Source organism: Suncus etruscus, chromosome 8 (assembly GCF_024139225.1).
Source record: "Suncus etruscus isolate mSunEtr1 chromosome 8, mSunEtr1.pri.cur, whole genome shotgun sequence".
In the NCBI taxonomy this organism is placed as follows: Eukaryota; Metazoa; Chordata; class Mammalia; order Eulipotyphla; family Soricidae; genus Suncus; species Suncus etruscus.
Window position 1 is genome coordinate 70,723,586 of NC_064855.1, and position 22,169 is coordinate 70,745,754.

General features: G+C 40.0%; 2 protein-coding genes and 1 long non-coding RNA gene across 3 annotated transcripts; all 3 read left to right on the forward strand.

The window, feature by feature from the left end:
* KBTBD7 (kelch repeat and BTB domain containing 7) lies at positions 1-2,320 on the forward strand. The gene is given in 2 exon segments (XM_049778794.1): positions 1-1,776; positions 1,778-2,320. Coding segments are annotated over 2 exon segments (2,067 nt in total). The 5' UTR covers positions 1-30; the 3' UTR covers positions 2,099-2,320.
* Positions 2,321-2,366: 46 nt separating this feature from the next.
* On the forward strand, positions 2,367-21,477 carry LOC126016327 (uncharacterized). The gene is made up of 2 exons (XR_007498263.1): positions 2,367-2,756; positions 21,335-21,477. It is a non-coding gene; the product is annotated as an uncharacterized LOC126016327 (long non-coding RNA).
* Positions 18,601-20,579, forward strand: LOC126016210 (kelch repeat and BTB domain-containing protein 7-like). Its single transcript, XM_049778777.1, has one exon. The coding sequence runs from the start codon at positions 18,606-18,608 to the stop codon at positions 20,577-20,579; it is 1,974 nt and encodes a 657-aa protein (XP_049634734.1). The 5' UTR covers positions 18,601-18,605.
* Positions 21,478-22,169: the final 692 nt, after the last annotated feature.

Consider the following 22,169-nt stretch of genomic DNA (forward strand, 5'->3'; position numbering starts at 1 on the left):
TCTCGGCCGCAGGGCCCCGCCGTCTCCAGCATGCAGTCCCGGGAAGAAGCGCCGCGCTCTCCCCGCCTCGCCAGTCCCCGCGGCGACAGGCGGCCCAAGAGAATCTCCACGCCGTCCGTCGCGGCCTTCTTCACCGGCCCCGAGGAGCTCAAGGACTCGTCGCACTCGGCCGCGCTGCTGGCGCAGCTCAAGGCCTTCTACGACGCGCGGCTGCTGTGCGACGTGACCATCGAGGTGGTGACGCCCGGCAGCGGGCCCGGCACCGGCCGCCTCTTCCCCTGCAACCGCAACGTGCTGGCGGCCGCCTGCCCCTACTTCAAGAGCATGTTCACGGGCGGCATGTTCGAGAGCCAGCAGACCAGCATCACCATGCACGACGTGGACGCTGAGTCCTTCGAGGTGCTGGTGGACTACTGCTACACGGGGCGCGTGGCCCTGAGCGAGGCCAACGTGCAGCGCCTGTACGCGGCCTCCGACATGCTGCAGCTCGAGTACGTGCGCGAAGCCTGCGCCTCCTTCCTGGCCCGTCGCCTCGACCTGTCCAACTGCACCGCCATCCTCAAGTTTGCTGATGCTTTTGACCATCACAAGCTGCGCTCGCAAGCCCAGGCCTTCATTGCACACAACTTCAAGCAGCTCAGCCGGATGGGATCGATCCGGGAGGAGAGTCTGGCTGATCTGACTCTGGCCCAGATGCTCACCGTCCTGCGCCTAGACGGCCTGGATATTGAGAGTGAACGGACAGTGTGCCATGTGGCGGTGCAGTGGTTAGAGGCCGCCCCGAAGGAGCGAGGGCCCAACGCTGCAGAAGTCTTCAAGTGTGTCCGCTGGGCTCACTTCACTGACCAAGATCGCGATTATCTGGAAGGACTGTTGACCAATACCACTGTGAAGAAGTACTGCTCAGAGCTCATTGAAAGCGCCCTGCAGATGCGCTATGGGGATATGTTATTCAAGGCTGTGGTGCCCAAGCCTGAGACCACCAGCAGCAGTAGCAACAGCGGCAGCAGCAGCAGCTCTGTTGTATCTGCTGTGGAAAACACACCCCAGAGACTGGGGGTGTGTGCCAAGGAGATGGTGATCTTCTTTGGACATCCCAGAGATCCCTTTCTCTGCTATGACCCTTACTCAGGGGACATTTACACAATGCCCTCACCTTTGACCACCTTCGCCCACACTAAAACTATCACTTCCTCAGCTGTCTGTGTATCTCCAGATCATGACATCTATCTTGCAGCTCAGCCCAGGAAGGATCTGTGGGTGTATAAGCCAGCCCAGAACAGTTGGCAACAGTTGGCTGACCGCTTGCTCTGCCGTGAAGGCATGGATGTGGCCTACCTTAATGGCTACATTTACATTTTGGGTGGACGAGACCCCATTACTGGAGTTAAGCTGAAGGAAGTGGAATGTTATAGTGTTCAGAGGAACCAGTGGGCATTGGTTGCACCTGTACCTCATTCTTTCTATTCCTTTGAGCTAATAGTGGTTCAGAATTATCTTTATGCTGTGAACAGTAAGCGTATGCTTTGCTATGATCCTAGCCATAATATGTGGCTCAACTGTGCTTCTCTTAAACGGAGTGACTTTCAGGAAGCCTGTGTCTTCAATGACGAGATCTACTGTATCTGTGACATCCCTGTCATGAAGGTCTACAATCCAGCCAGGGGAGAATGGAGGCAGATTAGTAATATTCCCTTGGATTCAGAGACCCACAACTACCAGATTGTTAATCATGGCCAAAAGTTGCTGCTGATCACTTCTACCACTCCACAATGGAAAAAAAAACCGGGTTACGGTTTATGAATATGATACTCGGGAAGACCAATGGATTAATATTGGTACAATGTTAGGGCTTTTGCAGTTTGATTCTGGCTTTATTTGCCTCTGTGCTCGTGTATATCCTTCCTGCCTTGAACCTGGCCAAAGTTTCATCACTGAGGAAGATGATGCCCGGAGTGAATCTAGTACTGAATGGGATTTAAATGGATTCAGTGAACTAGACTCTGAATCAGGAAGTTCAAGTTCATTTTCTGATGATGAGGTCTGGGTGCAGGTTGCACCTCAGCGAAATGCGCAGGATCAGCAGGGTTCTTTATAAATATTTTGAAATACTAAGATGTTACTACTGTTATGGAATATATCTTTTAAAAATATCTTCCTTTTCATGAAAAGAAGTAGATTAGAAACACACATTTGGTTTTCAAAGGGTAGAAAATAATTACTAATGTAATAAAGTCCACAAAATCAACCTGTTAATGTACTAAAAGTTGGAGTTAAATTACACAACATGAGCTCTATAATTTGTTAGAATGCTTGGTCATGTTTTCATTGTTAAAAGTATTCCGTACCCTGGTGTATTGTTTTGCTTAGTTTCCATGATTATATTTTGATTATCTAATTTAGATTTCTGTTTACTTAAATTCTATTTAGTGCTGCAAAGAATATAAAATTTTTAATAGACTGGACTAGAAATTGTTGGTAGAGTTTTGAAAGGCCTCTTTTCCTTCAGAATAATGAAAATAGTATATGTCCCAAATTTTAAATAAGTAGAGTTTTTAGCATTCTAAATTAATATAGCTTGTTAACATTTGGTTTTGTTTTTTTCCATCTGCAAAGGAAAAAAAAGGACTATTAGAATGGAAAAGATAGGGACTGCTTGCCTTGCATGCAGAGGAACTCAGTTTGATCCCTAGCAGCATATGGTCTCCTGAGCATTTGCTCAAAACCCCACACCCAAAAAACGGGTATAGAGAGAAGTTGTTGGATGGTGATTTCATTTTCATAACATGTGGAATGGTCTTAAAAGCTCACAGAAATGGAAAAAAAATCAGGATTTCTCCTGTTTAAGAAAAAGGAATTTGAGCTTTAATTTTGGAATATAAAATGTCTATTTGCTATCTGGCCATTCCTTTATCACAAAAAAAAATAATTGAGTAATGTTACCACTTATTTAAACTCTTTGAATACCACTCCCCATCCCTGCAAATAAGAATGAACTTTTTTTATATGCTCATATTTTTCATTGATATCTGATACATGGTTCTTTGAATCAGAGGGAAAATCATTTTTGTCTCTCAGCATATGGTTGAGCAATCTAAGTTTTCATCTATGCCTTATGCTTGTTTTAAAATGATTATTATACTCTCTTAAAACTTTTTAACTGTATAGTTTTGGTGTTTATCTTAGGTTTTCCAGCAGGAAGTGATTTATTCTTTTTTGGTTTTGTGAAGTAATACAGGTTTTGAATTTATAAACAATTGTACTGAAATCAGTATTCTATCAGTCTGCAATAAAATTAAATGCTAGCAGATAAGTTAAAATGTTACAACTTTAAGCTCTGTATAGAAAGAACTCTTTTGTGTGGCACTGACTATTCTGTCAGTTTTATAAGTCAACATAAATAATTATTAGTTTGAAGGTATTTTTGTTTTAAAAGTTGACATTTAAAAAATATGGAGGATGGCAGTTTGGGCCAGGAGTGAAGGTATGTTTTCTCTATAATATTTCCCTAACCAGTGGCATACTATACATGGTTATTTTATTATGTCATATGTATATTCTGTATTTCTCTTGAAACCATGTTTCAGTCTTGTTTTTGTTTCACCGTAATGAAAGGGAGAGTCCAGAAATAGAGAATAAATTGCACAAAACCTATTGTGAAATACAGGGAAATGTGAGTACTTAACCTTTTGAGGATTTTATACATGTGGTTGTCACAATACAAGCACATGCTAGGTAATGTATATATGGTTGTTTAGTTAGATCATCTTTTCTGTGCTTACTTAGAATTATCTCTTGAATTTTTGTTCAATAATTTAATTCCTCTTTTGTTTCTGTTTTAGTGATCAAATTCCAACTTTTCTAATACTCAGTACTGATGAGTTTGTTCAGGAATGAGTCACTGAATTTTTTTACTCAGCCGGGGTTATTCAAACCCAGGGCCTCACAAGTCCAAGGCAGTGAGCTACCACTAAGCTTTAGCTCCAGCCCTAGGAAGTGAATTTTGAATATAAAAGGAGGAAGAAAGAAAAGAATTACACTGTTTTGTTTAGCGTTTTGACTGACCATTTGAAACTGAAGCATGCACTGCACATTCCTTTGTAATATTATTTCTAGTGAAATTAAGATTCTTGCTGTATAGAACTAAGAGTTCCTTCTAAAAGGCAAACAAGCTTTAGTTGCCTGAAGCTAATTTTTGTTCCATTTGATGTCAGGACCATTTTAAGCACTACTCAAATACAAAAAATTCTTTCTTTATAGTGCTGTTGGCTTTTTTTGTATTTGCTTTTGCTTTTGGTCAACTCTCTTTACCGATAATTTCTTGCTGAAAGCTTTTTGTTTTGAATGGTTGAGACAACAATGCTCATCTCAGAGTATTCATTCATAGAAATAAGCTATTTAACCGGTTTATAGAAGAACATTTCTCCCAGGTTGTTATTCTCAATCTTTTGAGTTTGGTATAAGCTAAATAGAAATAATTTTAAGAGTTTTATTGAGAAGGGTTTTGATTTTGTGATATATCTGTGAATTACCTTTATTTTATAGATGTGATTTGTACCTGATTAATTACAAATAAAAGAGGCACTAGAACTCAGGTCTTCTTGACCTTTTACTTTAGTGTTTCTGTTAAATGTATAATAAAACTTGCAGAGTGAGTGACACAAGTATGATGTTGAAATCCCCTTTGACAGGAAAAAGTGCCCTTGACTTAATAGTTAATTGGCACATCTTTTCACAGATAGAAGGACTACTTTTCATTAGAATAGAATGCTCTTTTTTTTCCATTGTGTGCTTGTAGTCTGAAAACTTGGAGAACCCAAATTATTTCAAATGCTTTTAAAATTCAAACCGTATACAACTTTGCTATTTTAAATAGAATATGAAAAAGACTAATTTAGTAAATAACTTAATTAGTTTTGGGCCTGGAATACAGTTAAAGAAATGTTCCCTTTTGTTCCAGCTAGTTGAGCAGTGTATTTTCCATTTTGGTACCTGGATCTTGAGAATCTGGTAAAGAAATTTTTTTATTCTCCAAAAGCATATACATACTTATGTTCCATAATCTCAAGAGTATAACACTGCTACAGTTCACCCACACACTGAGGTAAGAACATTTTGACAGCCCCAAAACACTTCTACAAAATGGAATATTTCATAAATCATGTTGCTCAGATTTTTGTAAGGGGGATGGAAAGGGCATTATGTTGTTTCTAAAACATTTATTTATTTTTTATTTTATTTATTTAATTTTTGGTTTTTGGGTCACACCCAGCAGCGCTCAGGGGTTACTATAAAGTCTACGCTCAGAAATCGCCCCTGCAGACTTGGGGGACCATATGGGATGCCAGAATCGAACCACCATCCTTCTGCACGAAAGGCAAATGCCTTACCTCCATGCTATCTCTCCGGCTGTTTCAAAACCATTTAATGCATATTTACCATCTGAAAAGGATATGAACGGTAAGAGTGTACTTCAAAACAGAGATAAAACTGACATTTCTATTTCTTTGGGGGTCATACCCAAACTGGCATTGGGAAACACATGCAGTGCCAGGAATTAAATCTGAGGCTTTCCAGCACAAAACTCCATACCATTAAACCATCTTAATGGTCTTAGTTGGCCTTTTTCTGGGGGAAAAAGGGCCATACCTGGCATTTCTCAGAATTTACTTCAGATTTTTTACTTGAATCACTCCTGGCAGTGCTTGGGGAACAGTATCTTGTTCTACAGATTGAACTTGGGCCAGCCATTTGCAAAACAGGCAGCTTTACACCTATCATACTATAACTCTAGCATCTCAAAACATAAATTATACAGAAAATAGTATGTTATTAATAAAGTTCTACACAAGTTAAAAAAAAAGGGGGGGGCAGAGAATGCAAATCTTGCCTTGCATGTGGCCGATCAGTTTTGATACCTGACTTCCCACGTAGTCTCACAACCCATCTGAGGACTGATCACTGAGTGTAGAGCCAGGAGTAAGTCCTGAGAACAGCTGGGTGTGGCCCCAAAACGAATGTAGCCAACAATTTAGAATCAATTTTCTATTCATTGCTCATTAACTTGAAAGCAATGATTTTACTGGTGTTATTTTTTACCATTTTATGCTGAGAGAATATGAGTTATAAAATTGAATTTGTTTTTATGTCCATTTATTTTTAAGTTGGAGATATAAAATGCTTCCAACTCAGCTTCCTAAACCATAAAATAAAGCTTGTCATTGAAATCCTAAAATATCACCAGAATGTAGATATCTAGTCTGATATAGATTTGAATCCTTGGAGTCATTTTATGTTGCTTGCTTCTTAGTTGTTTTACTTATATATATTCTCTCATCAGATCTCAACACTATCAGCTTAAAAACTTCAAAACCTATTGATTATAACTTTAAAAGAATATTTAATATAACTTATTGAATAAAATAGGAAAGTATTAGAAGACAATCATTTACAGAAAATGTGACCAGGGGTCCGGGAAGATATCACAGCAGTAAAGCGTTTTTCCTTGCACATGGCAGACCCAAGACTGACCTGGTTCAATTCCCAGCATCCCATATGGTCCCCCAAGCCTGCCAGGAGCGATTTCTGAGCACACATGAGTAAACTTTGAGCACTGCTGGGTATGACTCAAAAACCAAAAAAGAAAAAGAAAAAATGTGACCCATGTAAGGTTAGAAAAACTCTTTCAGAATTATATAGTTAAATGTATACATGTCCTTTATTGGGTGTGTGTGTGTATATATATGTATATATATATATATATATATATATATATATATATATATTACTACATATGGCAGTGTTTAGGAACTATTTCTGACTTAGTATTTGAGACCACGCTGGGAATCTAATCCTAATCTTTTACATACAATGGATAGACTCAGCTAAGTGCTTCCAAATCTTAAAAGTATAGATAGGTAATAGATTTTCTGGTGTTTCCATCCCTCACTTTGTTTTTTGTTTTAGACCACACCTGGTAAGTGCTCAGGGGGTTTGAGGAAGTGATGGGGAACCATCTGGTACCAAGAACCACAAAAGGACACCTTTGTACCAGCTTTATGTCATATTTAGCTCTGGGAATTTCTTGCAGTAACGTGGACTTAGTAGTGTGATGGGGAGATAATTTATTCTCTATTTCTATGGGACAAGCCCAGGACAACAAGAATAATTAAGATTTGAAAACTCCAGTTTCATTGAACCAATCCTGAAGAAGGATTTGGAATTAAAACAGGTCTTTCCCCTCTGAGGCTAAAGCAGTTTGGCATGGCAAACTGGGAAGAACTCCTGACAATGATCCTCAAGTGACAAGGAATATCACTCTAGATGTGGCCCAAATAAACGCACTGAACCATGCAACAAAACCTAATAGCAAAGGCCTAAAGGGATAGGCCCTTGAATCTCAAAGAAATGAAGCCCATACTTTACATGTGGAGGACAACCTCAAGCAACTTTCTCTGAATACTTTCAGATAAGTCAACCAAATTATAACTCAAATGAAAAACAGCTGAAAATATATTCACAACTGTGAAATAAATAGCAATAGAGTAAAACAGTCATAACATTAGAACAAGGTTGCCTAGGAGAAGTTTTTTATTTTTTTGTTTTCATGTCACAAGCATACAGTCAAAATTAAGGGATAAATTCTTGTAGAACACTGAGGAAGAGAACACTGGAGATGTAGCCCAGTCATAGACTATGGGCTTTGTCAGTGTGAAGTCAGGGCATTCAATCCCTTGTACTGCCGCACATTACTGATTTGGATCTGCAATGCACTGCAACCAAGTATGCATAAGCACAACCCCCAAACATTGAAACAAAGTAAAGAGCAGGAGGAAAAATCATACATCAAATTATATCATCTAAAACAAAAATACTTTATATACACACATAGTAAGGTTTACTATGTGTGGTATATACTATATATATGTTATACCTGCTATGTATATAGCAAAGTATATATGTGTATATATATATATATATACATACACACACATTGCTGTGCTATCACTGGCCCAAGAATACAAATTAACAAAAATAATGTTGAAAAAAGATATTAAATATAAGAGGTAATCTTTATCAAACTGTCATGTTAGACATTATCACTCAATAGACAACATAATTACCAGGAATCCCAAGACCTTTATATAGCTTAGAAATCCTGTGTAGGTGAGACAAAGAGATGGTAAAGTGGGTAGGGCACTTGTTTTGCACACAGTCCACCTGAATTTGACTGCCAGGATCCCATATAATCCCTCATGCACCACCAAAAGTAATTCCTGAGCTCTGAGGTAGGAATAACCCCTGAGCATTGCTGGTATGGCCTCTTCCACAAAAATAAAATCTTGTATAGAGGCTAGAGCAAGAATAAGTGGGTATTTCTGTGCTTGCTTAGCATGAGGCTGACTAGGTTGACTTTAATCCCTGATACTCCATATGGTTCCTGATAACAGAGCCAGGAGTACTGCTGAGTGTGACCCAAAAAACAAACAATCAAACAAACAAACAAACAAATCCTGCGTATTAGGCATTTGCTCTGATATCCCTGGAAAAATATTCTGAAGTCCTAGAACTCTAAATAACCAAAATTTAATGGAATTGTAGAGAACATAACTGTTGAAGATAAATAAGGAAATAACTTCAATGAAAATATATTAAAGTCAGGGGCCGGAGAGATAGCATGGAGGTAAGGTGTTTGCCTTTCATGCAGAAGGTCATCGGTTCGAATCCCGGCGTCCCATATGGTCCCCATGCCTGCCAGGAGCAATTTCTGAGCATGGAGCCAGGAGTAACCCTGAGCACTGCCGAGTGTGACCCAAAAACCACAAAAAAAAAAAAAAAGAAAGAAAATATATTAAAGTCTCACAGTGGGAGAGACCAAACAGTTAAATTTCAAGGATGGGAATGATTAGGATACTACAGATTCTTAGTTGTTTTAGTAATCTCATTTTGTTATAATGTTGACAAGAAGAATCCAATGCTGAATGAAATTGCTATTAAAGATCTTGTTTCGGGCCGGGAAGGTGGCGCTAGAGGTAAGGTGTCTGCCTTGCAAGTGCTAGCGTAGGACGGACCGCGGTTCTATCCTCCGGCATCCCATATGGTCCCCCCAACCCAGGAGCGACTTCTGAGCGCATAGCCAGGAGTAGCCCCTGAGTATCAAACGGGTGTGGCCCAAAAACCAAAAAAAAAAAAAGATCTTGTTTCCAGGGTCAGAGAGATAGCACAGCGGTGTTTGCCTTGCAAGCAGCCAATCCAGAACCTAAGGTGGTTGGTTCAAATCTTGGTATCCCATATGGTCCCCCGTGCCTGCCAGGAGCTATTTCTGAGCAGACAGCCAGGAGTAACCCCTGAGCACCGCCGGGTGTGGCCCAAAAACCAAAAACCAAAACAAACAAACAAAAAGATCTTGTTTCCAAGATAAATAATTTGCTTAAAACTTTAGTTTCCAAACATAAAGACATTAGTGCACTTGCGCCTTTGGTGGTGATGAGGTGCAATAATTGTACATCAAAATTAAAAACATTAACACTATCATAATCACATTATCTGAAACAGAATAGTTTTTAAATTATTTCTAAGAAAATAAGAATGACCAAATACACTTTGATATAATAAATGTACTGATGTATATTTACATTGATGTATATATATCAATGTGTATATATATCAAATATACTTTGATGTAATGATTATAACAATACTAGAATGTAAAAAGTTGAGTCTCTCTTGAACATGCTACTATCTCCCTTTCTTCTCTTCTCTTCGTCAGAATTTCTAAATGAAATACGATTTAAAAAAAGATGAAAATAATGTAGGGTTCTTTTTATTCATCTTCATTGTCACAACCACATATTTAGTTCCCATAATTCAAGAAAAAGAAAGAAAGAAAGAAGAAAGAAAGAAAAGAAAGAAGAAAGAAAGAAAAAAAGAAAGAAAGAAAGAAAGAAAGAAGAAAGAAAGAAAGAAAGAGAAAAAGAAAGAAAGAAAGAAAGAAAGAAAGAAAAAAAGAGAGAGAAGAAAGAAGAAAGAAAAGAAAGAAAGAAAGAAAAGAAAGAAAGAAAGAAAGAAAAGAAAGAAAGAAAGAAAGAAGAAAGAAGAAAAAGAAAAGAAAGAAAGAGAGAGAAAGAAAAAGAGAGAGAAAGAAAGAAAGAAAAAGAAAGAAAGAAGAAGGAGGAAAAGGAAGAGGAGGGAAGAGAAAGAAGAAAGAAAGAAAGAAAGAAAAAGAAAGAAAGAAAGAAGAAGAAAGAAGAAAGAAAGAAAGAAAGAAAGAAAGAAAGAAGAAAGAAAGAAAGAGAAAGAAGAAGAAGAAAGAGAAAGAAAGAAAGAAAGAAGAAAGAAAGAAAGAAAGAAAGAAAGAAAGAAAGAAAGAGAAGAAAGAAGAAAAAGAAAGAGAGAGAAAGAAAGAAAGAAAAAAGAAAGAAAGAAGAGAAAGAAAGAAAAAGAAAGAAGAAAAGAAAGAAAGAAGAAGAAAGAAAGAAAAAGAAAAAGAAAGAAAGAAAGAAGAAGAAAGAAAGAAAGAAAGAAGAGAAAGAAAGAAAGAAAGAAAGAAAGAAAAGAAAGAAGAAAGAAAGAAAGAAAAAAGAAAGAAAGAAAGAAAGAAAGAAAGAAAGAAAGAAAGAAAGAAAAGAAAGAAAGAAAAAAAGAAAGAAAGAAAGAAAGAAAAGAAAGAGAAAAGAAAGAAAGAAAGAAAGAAGAAAGAAGAAAGAAAAGAAAAAGAAAGAAAGAAAAGAAGAAAGAAAGAAAAGAAAGAAAGAGAAAGAAAGAAAGAAAGAAAGAAAAGAAAGAAAGAAAGAAAGAAAGAAAGAAAGAAAGAAAGAAAAAGAAAAGAGAGAAAGAGAGAAAGAAAGAAAGAAAGAAAGAAAGAAAGAAAGAAAAAGAAAGAAAGAAAGAAAGAAAGAAAGAAAGAAAGAAAGAAAGAAAGAAAAAGAAAAGAAAACAGAAAAAGAAAGAAAAGACCAACAATGTGGATTTTGACTTTTCTACTCTGGTGAAATTCATGTTCTCCCTTAACAAGTATTCCCCTTTTTCTCTCTCCTCTCATTTCCCAGGTAAACTTATCTTATTTTTTTCCTCTGAAGTCAAAAGAAATTTTATAGAATTTTTGTCAGGAAGTTTCATTTTGTTTTGTGACCACACTACAGTGCTGGGGATGCTTTTCCCATCTCTGTGCTGAGGGAGTAATAGTTTTGTACTCCCAAAGATACTAAAGGACCATGGGCTGCTGGGGATCAGCCTTAGTCTTGTAGATGCAATGTGCTCACCCCATTTAGCTGTTATCCGAGATGATCAACTAAGAGAAACCAGGGTCAACTTCATGGAAGATACATGCCTTGGCTACTGTACTATACCTCTGGCAGGAAATTTCTAAGATTTTTAGACATGTCTAAAAAAATTTAAGGAGGCAGGTAAGGCTCTTGCCTTGCCCATGTCCAACCCAGGTTCAATCCCTGGCACTACAAGTGGTTCCCTGAATCTTAGGAGTGATCACTGAGTGCAGAGACAGGAGTAAGGCACCAGCATTGCTGGCTGTACCCAAAAACCAAAGGGAAAAAAATTAGAGATGTACAGATGTGACTGTGATAGAGCACACACCTTGAATACATATCAGTCTCTGGGTTTGATTCCTGTACTGAAACTGATTTCCATGCAGGCAGGGGTAGGGGGTAAGTTTGATCCCCTGATCATGGTCTCCTGATCACAGAGCTAGGAGTAACTGGAATCATCCTAAACACCACCGAGTGTGCCCTGCCTCAACCAAAAATTTTAGACATTTCTAAGAAAACTGTATGCTAGAAAAAAAAAAAAGACTAGCTAAAATAGATCTTTTAATTTTTTTGTTGTTATTGTTTAATTTGTTTCTGGAGTGATAGTACAGGGGGTGAGGCATCTGTGTGTGGGTTCAATTTCCGACATCCCATGTGGTCCCCCAAGCCTGCCAGGGCAATTTCTGAATGCAGAGCCAAGAGTAACCCCCTGAGTGCTGCTGGGTGTGGCCCCCAAACCAAACAAGAGTGATGCCTGAACACAACTCAGGACTAACCCCTGAGGATTGCTGAATATTGTCCCAAAATAATACATGCATGCATACATACATACATACATACATAGAATTGTGACATGGTTTGGTGACAAACTTAGGTTTACTAGACAAAATAACTTATCATTCGGTTCAGAAAAATTTGATTCCATTGTAAAGTATTATGAAAATTTTAAGAAATCTTGAGACGTTGATGTCCTGCCTGTGACACCATGTTGCTCTTGAAGCTGAATGAGCTCTAGTAGTGTCTGGAGGAATTTCTGCACAAAGTTCATCACATTGCCAGAGTGACAATGTAAGAGGCAAAGAAAGATAAAGAACTTTATCCTTCTTCCTGAAGTAAATAAATTTTGGTATAAAATACATTTACTATATAAAATCACAACTGAAGAAATGTATCATGTACTTGGGAAATATGGACCTCGTCAAATCAGTGGGGAGCATAGCACACTGGATAATAGAGGAACAGCTTATGTGGTCTATGAAGATATCTTCAATGCCAAGAATACCTATGATTGACTTTTGGGATTCAATGTAACAGATACATCATGGTGTTATATTGAAAGACCAACAGAGCATTTCAATAGATGGAGACCAAAAAGAAGGAAGAAAAGTTGAAGCTTTTTTTTTTTTTTTTAATTGTAATTTTTTTTTTTTATTTTTGATCATAGTGGCTTACATATTGTTGACAATGATATTTTAGGTACATATTTACATAAAATCAGGGGGAATTCCCATCACCAAATTGTCCTCCCTACACCTCCGTTTTTGTCCTACCACCCATATCCTCTTCCCTCACCCCCGGGGTAGCTAGGATGTGTGGTCTCCTCTGTATCTAGCCTACTGCATAGTAGTCTTGCACCTCTTTGGTCCTGGTGTCTCCCTTGTTTCCCCCTCTAATTGGGGGGGCAGGACTAGCTAGTTCAAGTTACGTGGTTTTGTTTAAAGGAGAGAAAAGTAATAAACTGGGGTAAAAGTCTAATATGCCGAAAATAAGTGGAATTCTTCCAGAGGTTTTCAACATCGGTTTGAGAAATGAAGGAGAGAAAAAAGGTGAAACATTCCACCAGTACAAAAAGAAGTGTCAAATATCCCGTGAGGGCTCCAACAATAAGCACAAGCACCAAAAAAAAAAAAATAAATAAATAAATAAAAACCCACAAAAATAAACACAAAACAAAACAAAACAAGCAAACAAACAAATAAAAAATGTCATGGTCTTGATATAGGAAACATGGCATAGCATACAAAGGAAGAACAGTAAGGAAGAGAAAGAGTAAGTATAACTGGGGACAACTTCAATTATCACACCCAAACAGAGAAATTGACCAAAAATAGATGGGTAAATAAAAATAATAATAATAAATGAAAATAAAATAGTATATATAAAAAAATAATGATTTGTACTTTTTTTTTTTCCCTCCTGCCCAGGCACAGTAAATATTGGGGTCATTCGAAAAGGAATTCACTTGGCCTAAAAGATATGGGGTTTCTCCGCTCTTGGAGTGTATTGTCATGGGATCAACTATAGACTCTGTTCAGGATCAGTTACTCTCCTGGTGGTGCTTTTGTGGTGTTTGTAAGACCTCTGCTCTGTGCTGGGTGATACTATCAGGCCTCTGTGACTAGGGATCTCAGTATCTGCACTGAAGCTTTTTTTTTTTTTGGACTTTGTATCACACCCAGCAGCAGCGGCGCTCAGGGGTTACTCCTGGCTCTCTGCTCAGAAATCACCCCTGGCCGGCTCGGGGGACCATATGGGGTGCCAGGAGTCAAAGTAAGGTCTGTCCTGTGTTGGCTGCATGCAAAGCAAACGCCTTACCACTGTGCTATCTCTCTGGCCCCAAAGTTGAAGCTTAAGAAATTTGACATCAACCCAGACCCACCTAAGTAAACATCGTCTTTTTTCATTCCAGACTATACCTATCAGAGACCATCACCACCCTTTTTGTGCTTTTAATTAATAATGAATATTGTGATTATTTTTTGTTTTAGGGCTATACTAATTAGTGGTACTTGAGGGTCACATTCACTGGTGCTAGTGGGGTTCATATAATGGTGGGGATCAAATCAGCCCTTTGATCTATCTCCCTTAAAATATATTACCCTATTGTGATTTTTTATTTGGAATCAAAATTACGAAAAACTGATCACGTGGGATTGATAGTGCATTAAGGAAGGTGCTTGCCTTGTGGCCAACCTGGGTTTTATCCCTGGAACAGCATATGGTTCCCAGAGTACCACCAGGAATTAAGCCCTAGACACTGCTAGGTATGACCTGAAAAAAACAAAAATGTTGGTAACATGTACAATGGTATTTTTTTTTTTTTTTGTGGTTTTTGGGTCACACCCGGCAGTGCTCAGGGGTTATTCCTGGCTCCATGCTCAGAAATTGCTCCTGGCAGGCACGGGGGACCATATGGGATGCCGGGATTCGAACTGATGACCTCCTGCATGAAAGGCAAACGCCTTACCTCCATGCTATCTCTCCGGCCCCTGTACAATGGTATGTTAATGAACTTGTTACTTTTTTTTTTCAGAATTTCAAATTTATTGCCTCTATTATTATTATTATTATTATTATTATGAATACATTCCTTTTTTTAAAACAACTTTTGCATTCAACATCTAGTTTTAGATTTATCCATGTGGACATAGGCTCTGCTTTATCAATGTACCACTGTATAACTGGACAGAGTTTACTTGTCATTTTACTAGCTATGGACATAGAGGTCCCTTCCATTTTCTAGTCACTGCAATGCTGCAGTCAGCAATCTTGTTGACTTGCACATGCTGCACAAGTGAGGAGCGGAATTGCTGACTCATAGAATCGTTCCTCTTCATGAGATAAGGCCGATTTATTCTCCAAAATGGTGGATCAAGTTATACTTCCACAGCCTTGTAACTAACATCAGCACTTGATTTTATAAAAATTGTTTTTTATTTTCTTTGTTTCTTTTGTGCCACACTGGGTGGTACTAAGGGTTTGCTTCTTTGGGGGAGACACGCCTCTCAGTACTCATACATTACTCCTAGTTCTGCACTCAGGATGAACTTGTTACTTTAAAAAGAAAAAAGAAAAAGGGCCCGGAGAGATAACACAGTGGTGTTTGCCTTGCAAGCAGCCGATCCAGGACCTAAGGTGGTTCGTTCAAATCCCGGTGTCCCATATGGTCCCCTGTGCCTGCCAGGAACTATTTCTGAGCAGACAGCCAGAAGTAACCCCTGAAAACTTCCAGGTGTGCCCCCCCCCAAAAAAGAAAGAAAGCTTGGGGCAAGAACAATAGTACAGCAGGTATGGTGTCTGCCTTGCACACAGTCAACTCACATTCAATTCCCAGCATCCCATATGGTTCCCTGAGCATTACCAGGTGTGATTCTTGGACACATAGCCAAGAGTAACCCCAAAAAATCTTGAGAAAACACTGGTAATAAAAAGTGTGCTGTTAATTAAGCTGTTACATGAATGAAAAAAAATATTGGGGTATAATGTTGGAACATTCCACTACTCTACACATTTGAAAAACCCCAATATCCTGAATCATAGTTGCTCTGAACGCCTTTGTCCCAGGGCTCTGGAAAGCCATACATCCAGACAATCAGCCATGACCTAGAAGAGTAGGAGGAGTAAGTAATGCTTTATTATTTAACTATCTTGACAAATTCAGTGCAAACAATTCTGCTACTTTATTTAGTACCAGTTATATAGCTCCTCCTAAGAAGAAGTAAATTTACTGCAAATGAGTGACACAGATTTTTGTTTGTTTGTTTGTTTGGTTTTGGTTTTTGGGTCACACCCGGCGGTGCTCAGGGGTTTCTCCTGACTCTATGCTTAGAAATTGCTCCTGAGGAGCCCGGAGAGATAGCACAGCAGTGTTTGCCTTGCAAGCAGCTGATCTGGAACCTAAGGTGGTTGGTTAGAATCCCGGTGTCCCATATGGTTCCCCGTGCCTGACAGGAGCTATTTCTGAGCAGACAGCCTAGAGTAACCCCTGAGCACTGCTGGGTGTGACCCAAAACCAAAAAAAAAAAAAAAAAAAAAAAAAGGAATTGCTACTGGCCGGCTCGGGGAGCCATATGCAATGGCAAAATTCGAACCACCATCCTTCTCCATGCAAGGCTCTCCATGCTAACTCCGGCCCAGTGGCACAGCTTTTAAGAGTCAGTTCATTAAGTCTGGCAATTGTAACCATCAGCCAAGAAAATAACCCCTGAAAGTACCTACATGTTCCTTTCCCATTGCTCTAACAATCTGTTAACTCCTTACCCCCAAGAGTTGCAGCCTGATTTTCATTCACCAGAATTATTTTAGCTGTTTTGAAACCTCAAGTAAAATGGTTATACTAAACATATTCTTATATTTGGAATCTTTCATTCAGTAAAATTTTAAAACCTATTTTATTAGTCAGTACTTGTATATCTTATTTCTGAGTAGTGCCGTATATGATTTTGCTCATTTTTCTCTCGATGCCCAGCTATATAGGCCTAATTGTTTCATGCTAGGGGTCAATAGCTCTCCAGGGACTCTCTGGTGCTAGGGATTGAACTCAGGGCTTTGAATTTGCAAGGCATGAGCTCTTCTTTTAATTGATACTTTATAGGCAAAATATTACAATTTTGTTTAAATTAATTTTTACCAGTTTTGGTAGTGAATTAGGTTTAAGACCACACCTAATTATGTTCTAGGGACTATATGGTGTCTGGATTGGAACCTGGGCCTCCCACTTGGCAAAGCATTCACTCCAGCCCTTTTGAGTATCTCCCTTATGTTACACTTTCGTTGGTGGTGGTTGACATAATTATCTTTGAAGTATCTGAGAGATGATTAAGTATAGAGTTGTAGGCCTAGTGTCCGGAAGAACTTAATGTATCTGCTCTCATGTGTTTTCAGTAGACCCTAATCAGTTAATAGGAAAAAAAGAGAAAACAACTTGAGGCAGTATTCTGTGATAACCACCTGTTCAAGTTATACTGAAGATTTTATTCATTGGGTTAAGGTCACATGGTAAACGAATAGTGGGAGCAGTCTTATTTTAAGAAAAAGTTTTTATATGGGAAGAGAAGATAAAGATAGCTCCCAGCCAAGAAAGCACCAGCAGGGCATAGCACCCAAAAAGGAAGGGGGAGGGGAAACCCACCAATCAAACTTTTAAGCACTTGATTTTGAATATTTGCATAAATACAATATTGATGAAGACATATATAAAACACATTTTGAAAGCAAAGACTATATTATATTGATACCAGAAAAATCAGGGCATAAATGAATAGTTTTTCTTTTTTCTTTTTTTTGGTTTTTGGGTCACACCCGGCAGTGCTCAGGGGTTACACCGGGCTGTCTGCTCAGAAATAGCTCCTGGCAGGCACGGGGGACCATATGGGACACCGGGATTCGAACCAACCACCTTTGGTCCTGGATCAGCTGCTTGCAAGGCAAACGCTGCTGTGCTATATCTCCGGGCCCAAATGAATAGTTTTTCAAAGTGTCCTTTTTGTACAGGTTATTTATTTCAATCTTTTTATTTAAAACTTTCCCTAACAATCCTTAAAGACATTTGCTTATCTGTGGAAAGAAAGTAAATCTCCTTTGAAAACAATCATAGAATAATAATCTTGCTTCCTAGGAGATAAAGTGACCACTCAGTGAGAGGGCAATCATGCACCAATATGCCCGATTTGAGGTTATCCATAAATGCTTATCTCAAAAACCTCACTTGGTGGATGTTTTTGATGAACCTCCCGATTTGATTTAGTATTGAAAATACTATAATGTATTCTTGAGTTTCTTTCAAAAGAGGCAACATTAAAAACAGGAAAAAAATATTTCTTTTCCCGCAGAATCTGCTCATGTTCAGATTCGTGAGTGTTCTCACTTAAAAAAACTAACTTAATGATTTCTCAGCACGATGCAAGCAAGCACTTAATCTTGCTTCTAGTCAATAAGTACTTCCCGAGGCACCCTTTCCTGTCACAACCCCTAGAATATGTATTATCCCAGCGATACAAAGAGTATGAAAGTTCTGGGGCAAGGCACACTAGTGTTTATTAAACCAGGAGCTCTACTTCCAACTTTAGGGTCAACAGGCCAACTCGCTCGCTGAAGCAATCGACCGCAAGAAACCTCGCGATATACCACCGAAACTACAACTCCCAGAATGCCAAGAGGCGGCGATCGCGCTAAGCAAGCTAATAGCCAGCAGTTTAGAGGACCCGGCATGCCTCGCGGCGCGCAAAGTATCCGGGGAGTTGTGGTTCTGTTCGTCTACTGGTCTTGCAAGCGCGGCAGCGGCGCCTCTTGTCGGCCTCCTCAGCGCGGTTCCTGTGAGGGCGAGCTGAGGTAGCTAAAGGGCGCGGAACTAAAAAAAAAAAAGAAGAGTGAGTCAGACACTGTCTACGCGATCCAGGGAGGCGGCGTTGCGCCTGAGAGCCTGCATTAAGTAACTGCGGCCCCTGCTGGAAGGAAGCACGTCGGGGCGCCGCGGGCTTCTGCCTGCAAGAGGAGGCTGACGAGGAGCCGGAGCCCGGTCGCTGCACCTGTTCTCGGCCGCAGGGCCCCGCCGTCTCCAGCATGCAGTCCCGGGAAGAAGCGCCGCGCTCTCCCCGCCTCGCCAGTCCCCGCGGCGACAGGCGGCCCAAGAGAATCTCCACGCCGTCCGTCGCGGCCTTCTTCACCGGCCCCGAGGAGCTCAAGGACTCGTCGCACTCGGCCGCGCTGCTGGCGCAGCTCAAGGCCTTCTACGACGCGCGGCTGCTGTGCGACGTGACCATCGAGGTGGTGACGCCCGGCAGCGGGCCCGGCACCGGCCGCCTCTTCCCCTGCAACCGCAACGTGCTGGCGGCCGCCTGCCCCTACTTCAAGAGCATGTTCACGGGCGGCATGTTCGAGAGCCAGCAGACCAGCATCACCATGCACGACGTGGACGCTGAGTCCTTCGAGGTGCTGGTGGACTACTGCTACACGGGGCGCGTGGCCCTGAGCGAGGCCAACGTGCAGCGCCTGTACGCGGCCTCCGACATGCTGCAGCTCGAGTACGTGCGCGAAGCCTGCGCCTCCTTCCTGGCCCGTCGCCTCGACCTGTCCAACTGCACCGCCACCCTCAAGTTTGCTGATGCTTTTGACCATCACAAGCTGCGCTCGCAAGCCCAGGCCTTCATTGCACACAACTTCAAGCAGCTTAGCCAAATGGGATCGATCCGGGAGGAGAGCCTGGCTGATCTGACCCTGGCCCAGATGCTCACCATCCTTCGCCTGGATAGCCTCAACATAGAGCATGAGCAAACAGTGTGTCATGTGGCGGTGCAGTGGTTAGAGGCCGCCCCGAAGGAGCGAGGGCCCAACGCTGCAGAAGTCTTCAAGTGTGTCCGCTGGGCTCACTTCACTGACCAAGATCGCGATTATCTGGAAGGACTGTTGACCAATACCACTGTGAAGAAGTACTGCTCAGAGCTCATTGAAAGCGCCCTGCAGATGCGCTATGGGGACATGTTATACAAGGCTGTGGTGCCCAAGCCTGAGACCAGCAGCAGCAACAGCAGCAGCAGCAGCAGCAGCTCTGTTGTATCTGCTGTGGAAAACTCACCCCACAGACTGCGGGTGTGTGCCAAGGAGATGGTGATCTTCTTTGGAGAACCCAGCGATCCCTTTCTCTGCTTTGACCCTTACTCAAGGGACATTTATACAATGCCCTCACCTTTGACCACCTTCGCCCACACTAAAACTATCACTTCCTTAGCTGTCTGTGTATCTCCAGACCATGACATCTATCTTGCAGTAGAGCCCAGGAAGGAAATGTGGGTGTATAAGCCAGCCCAGAACAGTTGGCAACAGTTGGCTGACCGCTTGTTCTGCCGTGAAGGCATGGCTGTGGCCTACCTCAATGGCTACATTTACATTTTGGGTGGAGAAGACCCCATTACTGAAGATAAGCTGAAGGAAGTGGAATGTTACAGTGTTCAGAGGAACCAGTGGGCATTGGTGGCACCTGTACCTCATTCTTTCTCTTCCTTTGGGCTAATAGTGGTTCAGAATTATCTTTATGCTGTGAACAGTAAGCGTATGCTTTGCTATGATCCTAGCCATAACATGTGGCTCAACATTGCCACATATCAACGGAGTTACTTTCTGAAAGCCTGTGTCTTCAATGACGAGATCTACTGTATCTGTGACACCCCCCTTGTCATAAAAGTCTACAATCCAGCCAGGGGAGAATGGAGGGAGATTAGTTATATTCCCTCGTATTCAGACACCCACAACTACCAGATTCTTAATCATGGCCAAAAGTTGCTGCTGATCACTTCTACCTCTCCACTATGGAAAAAAAAACAGGTTATAGTTTATGAATATATTCAGGAAGACCGATTTATTTATATTGGTACAATGTCAGAGCTTTTGCAGTTTGATTCTAGCTTTATTTGCCTCTGTGCTCGTGTATATCCTTCCTGCCTTGAACTTGTCCAAAGTTTCAACACTGAGGAAGATGATGACTGGAGTGACTCTCTTGCTGAATGGTGTTTAGATTTGACTGAACTAGACTTTGAATAAAGATATTCATATTCTGATGATGAGATCTGAGTGCAGGTTGCACCTCAGCGAAATGCGCAGGATCAGCACGGTTCTTTATAAATATTTTGAAACACTAAGATGTTACTACTGTTATGGAATATATCTTTTAAAAATGTCTTCCTTTTCATGAAAAGAAGTAGATTAGGAACACACATTTGGTTTTCAAAGGGTAGAAAATAATTACTAATGTAATAAAGTCCACAAAATCAACCTGTTAATGTACTAAAAGTTGGAGTTAAATTACACAACATGAGCTCTATAATTTGTTAGAATGCTTGGTTATGTTTTCATTGTTAAAAGTATTCAGTACCCTGGTGTATTGTTTTGCTTAGTTTCCATGATTATATTTTGATTATCTAATTTAGATTTCTGTTTACTTAAATTCTATTTAGTGCTGCAAAGAATATAAAAATTTTAATAGACTGGACTAGAAATTGTTGGTAGAGTTTTGAAAGGCCTCTTTTCCTTCAGAATAATGAAAATAGTATATGTCCCAAATTTTAAATAAGTAGAGTTTTTAGCATTCTAAATTAATGTAGCTTGTTAACATTTGGTTTTGTTTTTATCCATCTGCAAAGGAAAAAAAAAAGGACTATTAGAATGGAAAAGATAGGGACTGCTTGCCTTGCATGCAGAGGAACTCAGTTTGATCCCTAGCAGCTTGATCCCTAGCAGCATATGGTCTCTTGAGCATTTGCTCAAAACCCCACACCCAAAAAACGGTATATAGAGAGAAGTTGTTGGATGGTCATTTCATTTTGATAACATGTGGAATGGTCTTAAAAGCTCACAGAAATGAAAAAACAATTAGGATTTCTCCTGTTTAAGAAAAAGGAATTTCAGCTTTAATTTTGGAATATAAAATGTCTATTTGCTATCTGGCCATTCCTTTATCACAAAAAATAAATAATTGAGTAATGTTACCACTTATTTAAACTCTTTGAATACCACTCCCCATCCCTGCAAATAAGAATTAACTTTCTTTATATGCTCATATTTTTCATTGATATCTGATACATGGTTCTTTGAATCAGAGGGAAAATCATTTTTGTCTCTCGGCATATGGTTGAGCAATCTAAGTTTTCATCTATGCCTTATGCTTGTTTTAAAATGATTATTATACTTTCTTAAAATATTTTAGCTGTATAGTTTTGGTGTTTATCTTAGGTTTTCCAGCAGGAAGTGATTTATTCTTTATTGGTTTTGTGAAGTAATACAGGTTTTGAATTTATAAACAATTGTACTGAAATCAGTATTCTATCAGTCTGCAATAAAATTAAATGCTAGCAGATAGTTAAAATGTTACACCTTTAAGCTCTGTATAGAACTCTTTTGTGTGGCACTGACTATTGTTGGAGGCCCTTTAACTAGAGAGCAATATGGAGTCTCTGATGCCTGAGAAGACAAAAAGTCTGTGTATGTGACAGGTTACTGGTGGTGCTTCCCCCATGAACCTAAGAAGAAAAAGCTAACCATAAAAAAAAAGCTTTTACCAGAGGTAATTGGATAAAGAACAAACATACTATGTAAAGGCTATAAGTTGAGCTTAGATCTGTAGCATTGGTAACA

Coding starts and splice junctions, on each gene's coding strand:
- LOC126016210 (XM_049778777.1), top strand. CDS start 18,606: ATGCAGTCCCGGGAAGAAGCGCCGCGCTCTCCCCGCCTCGCCAGTCCC.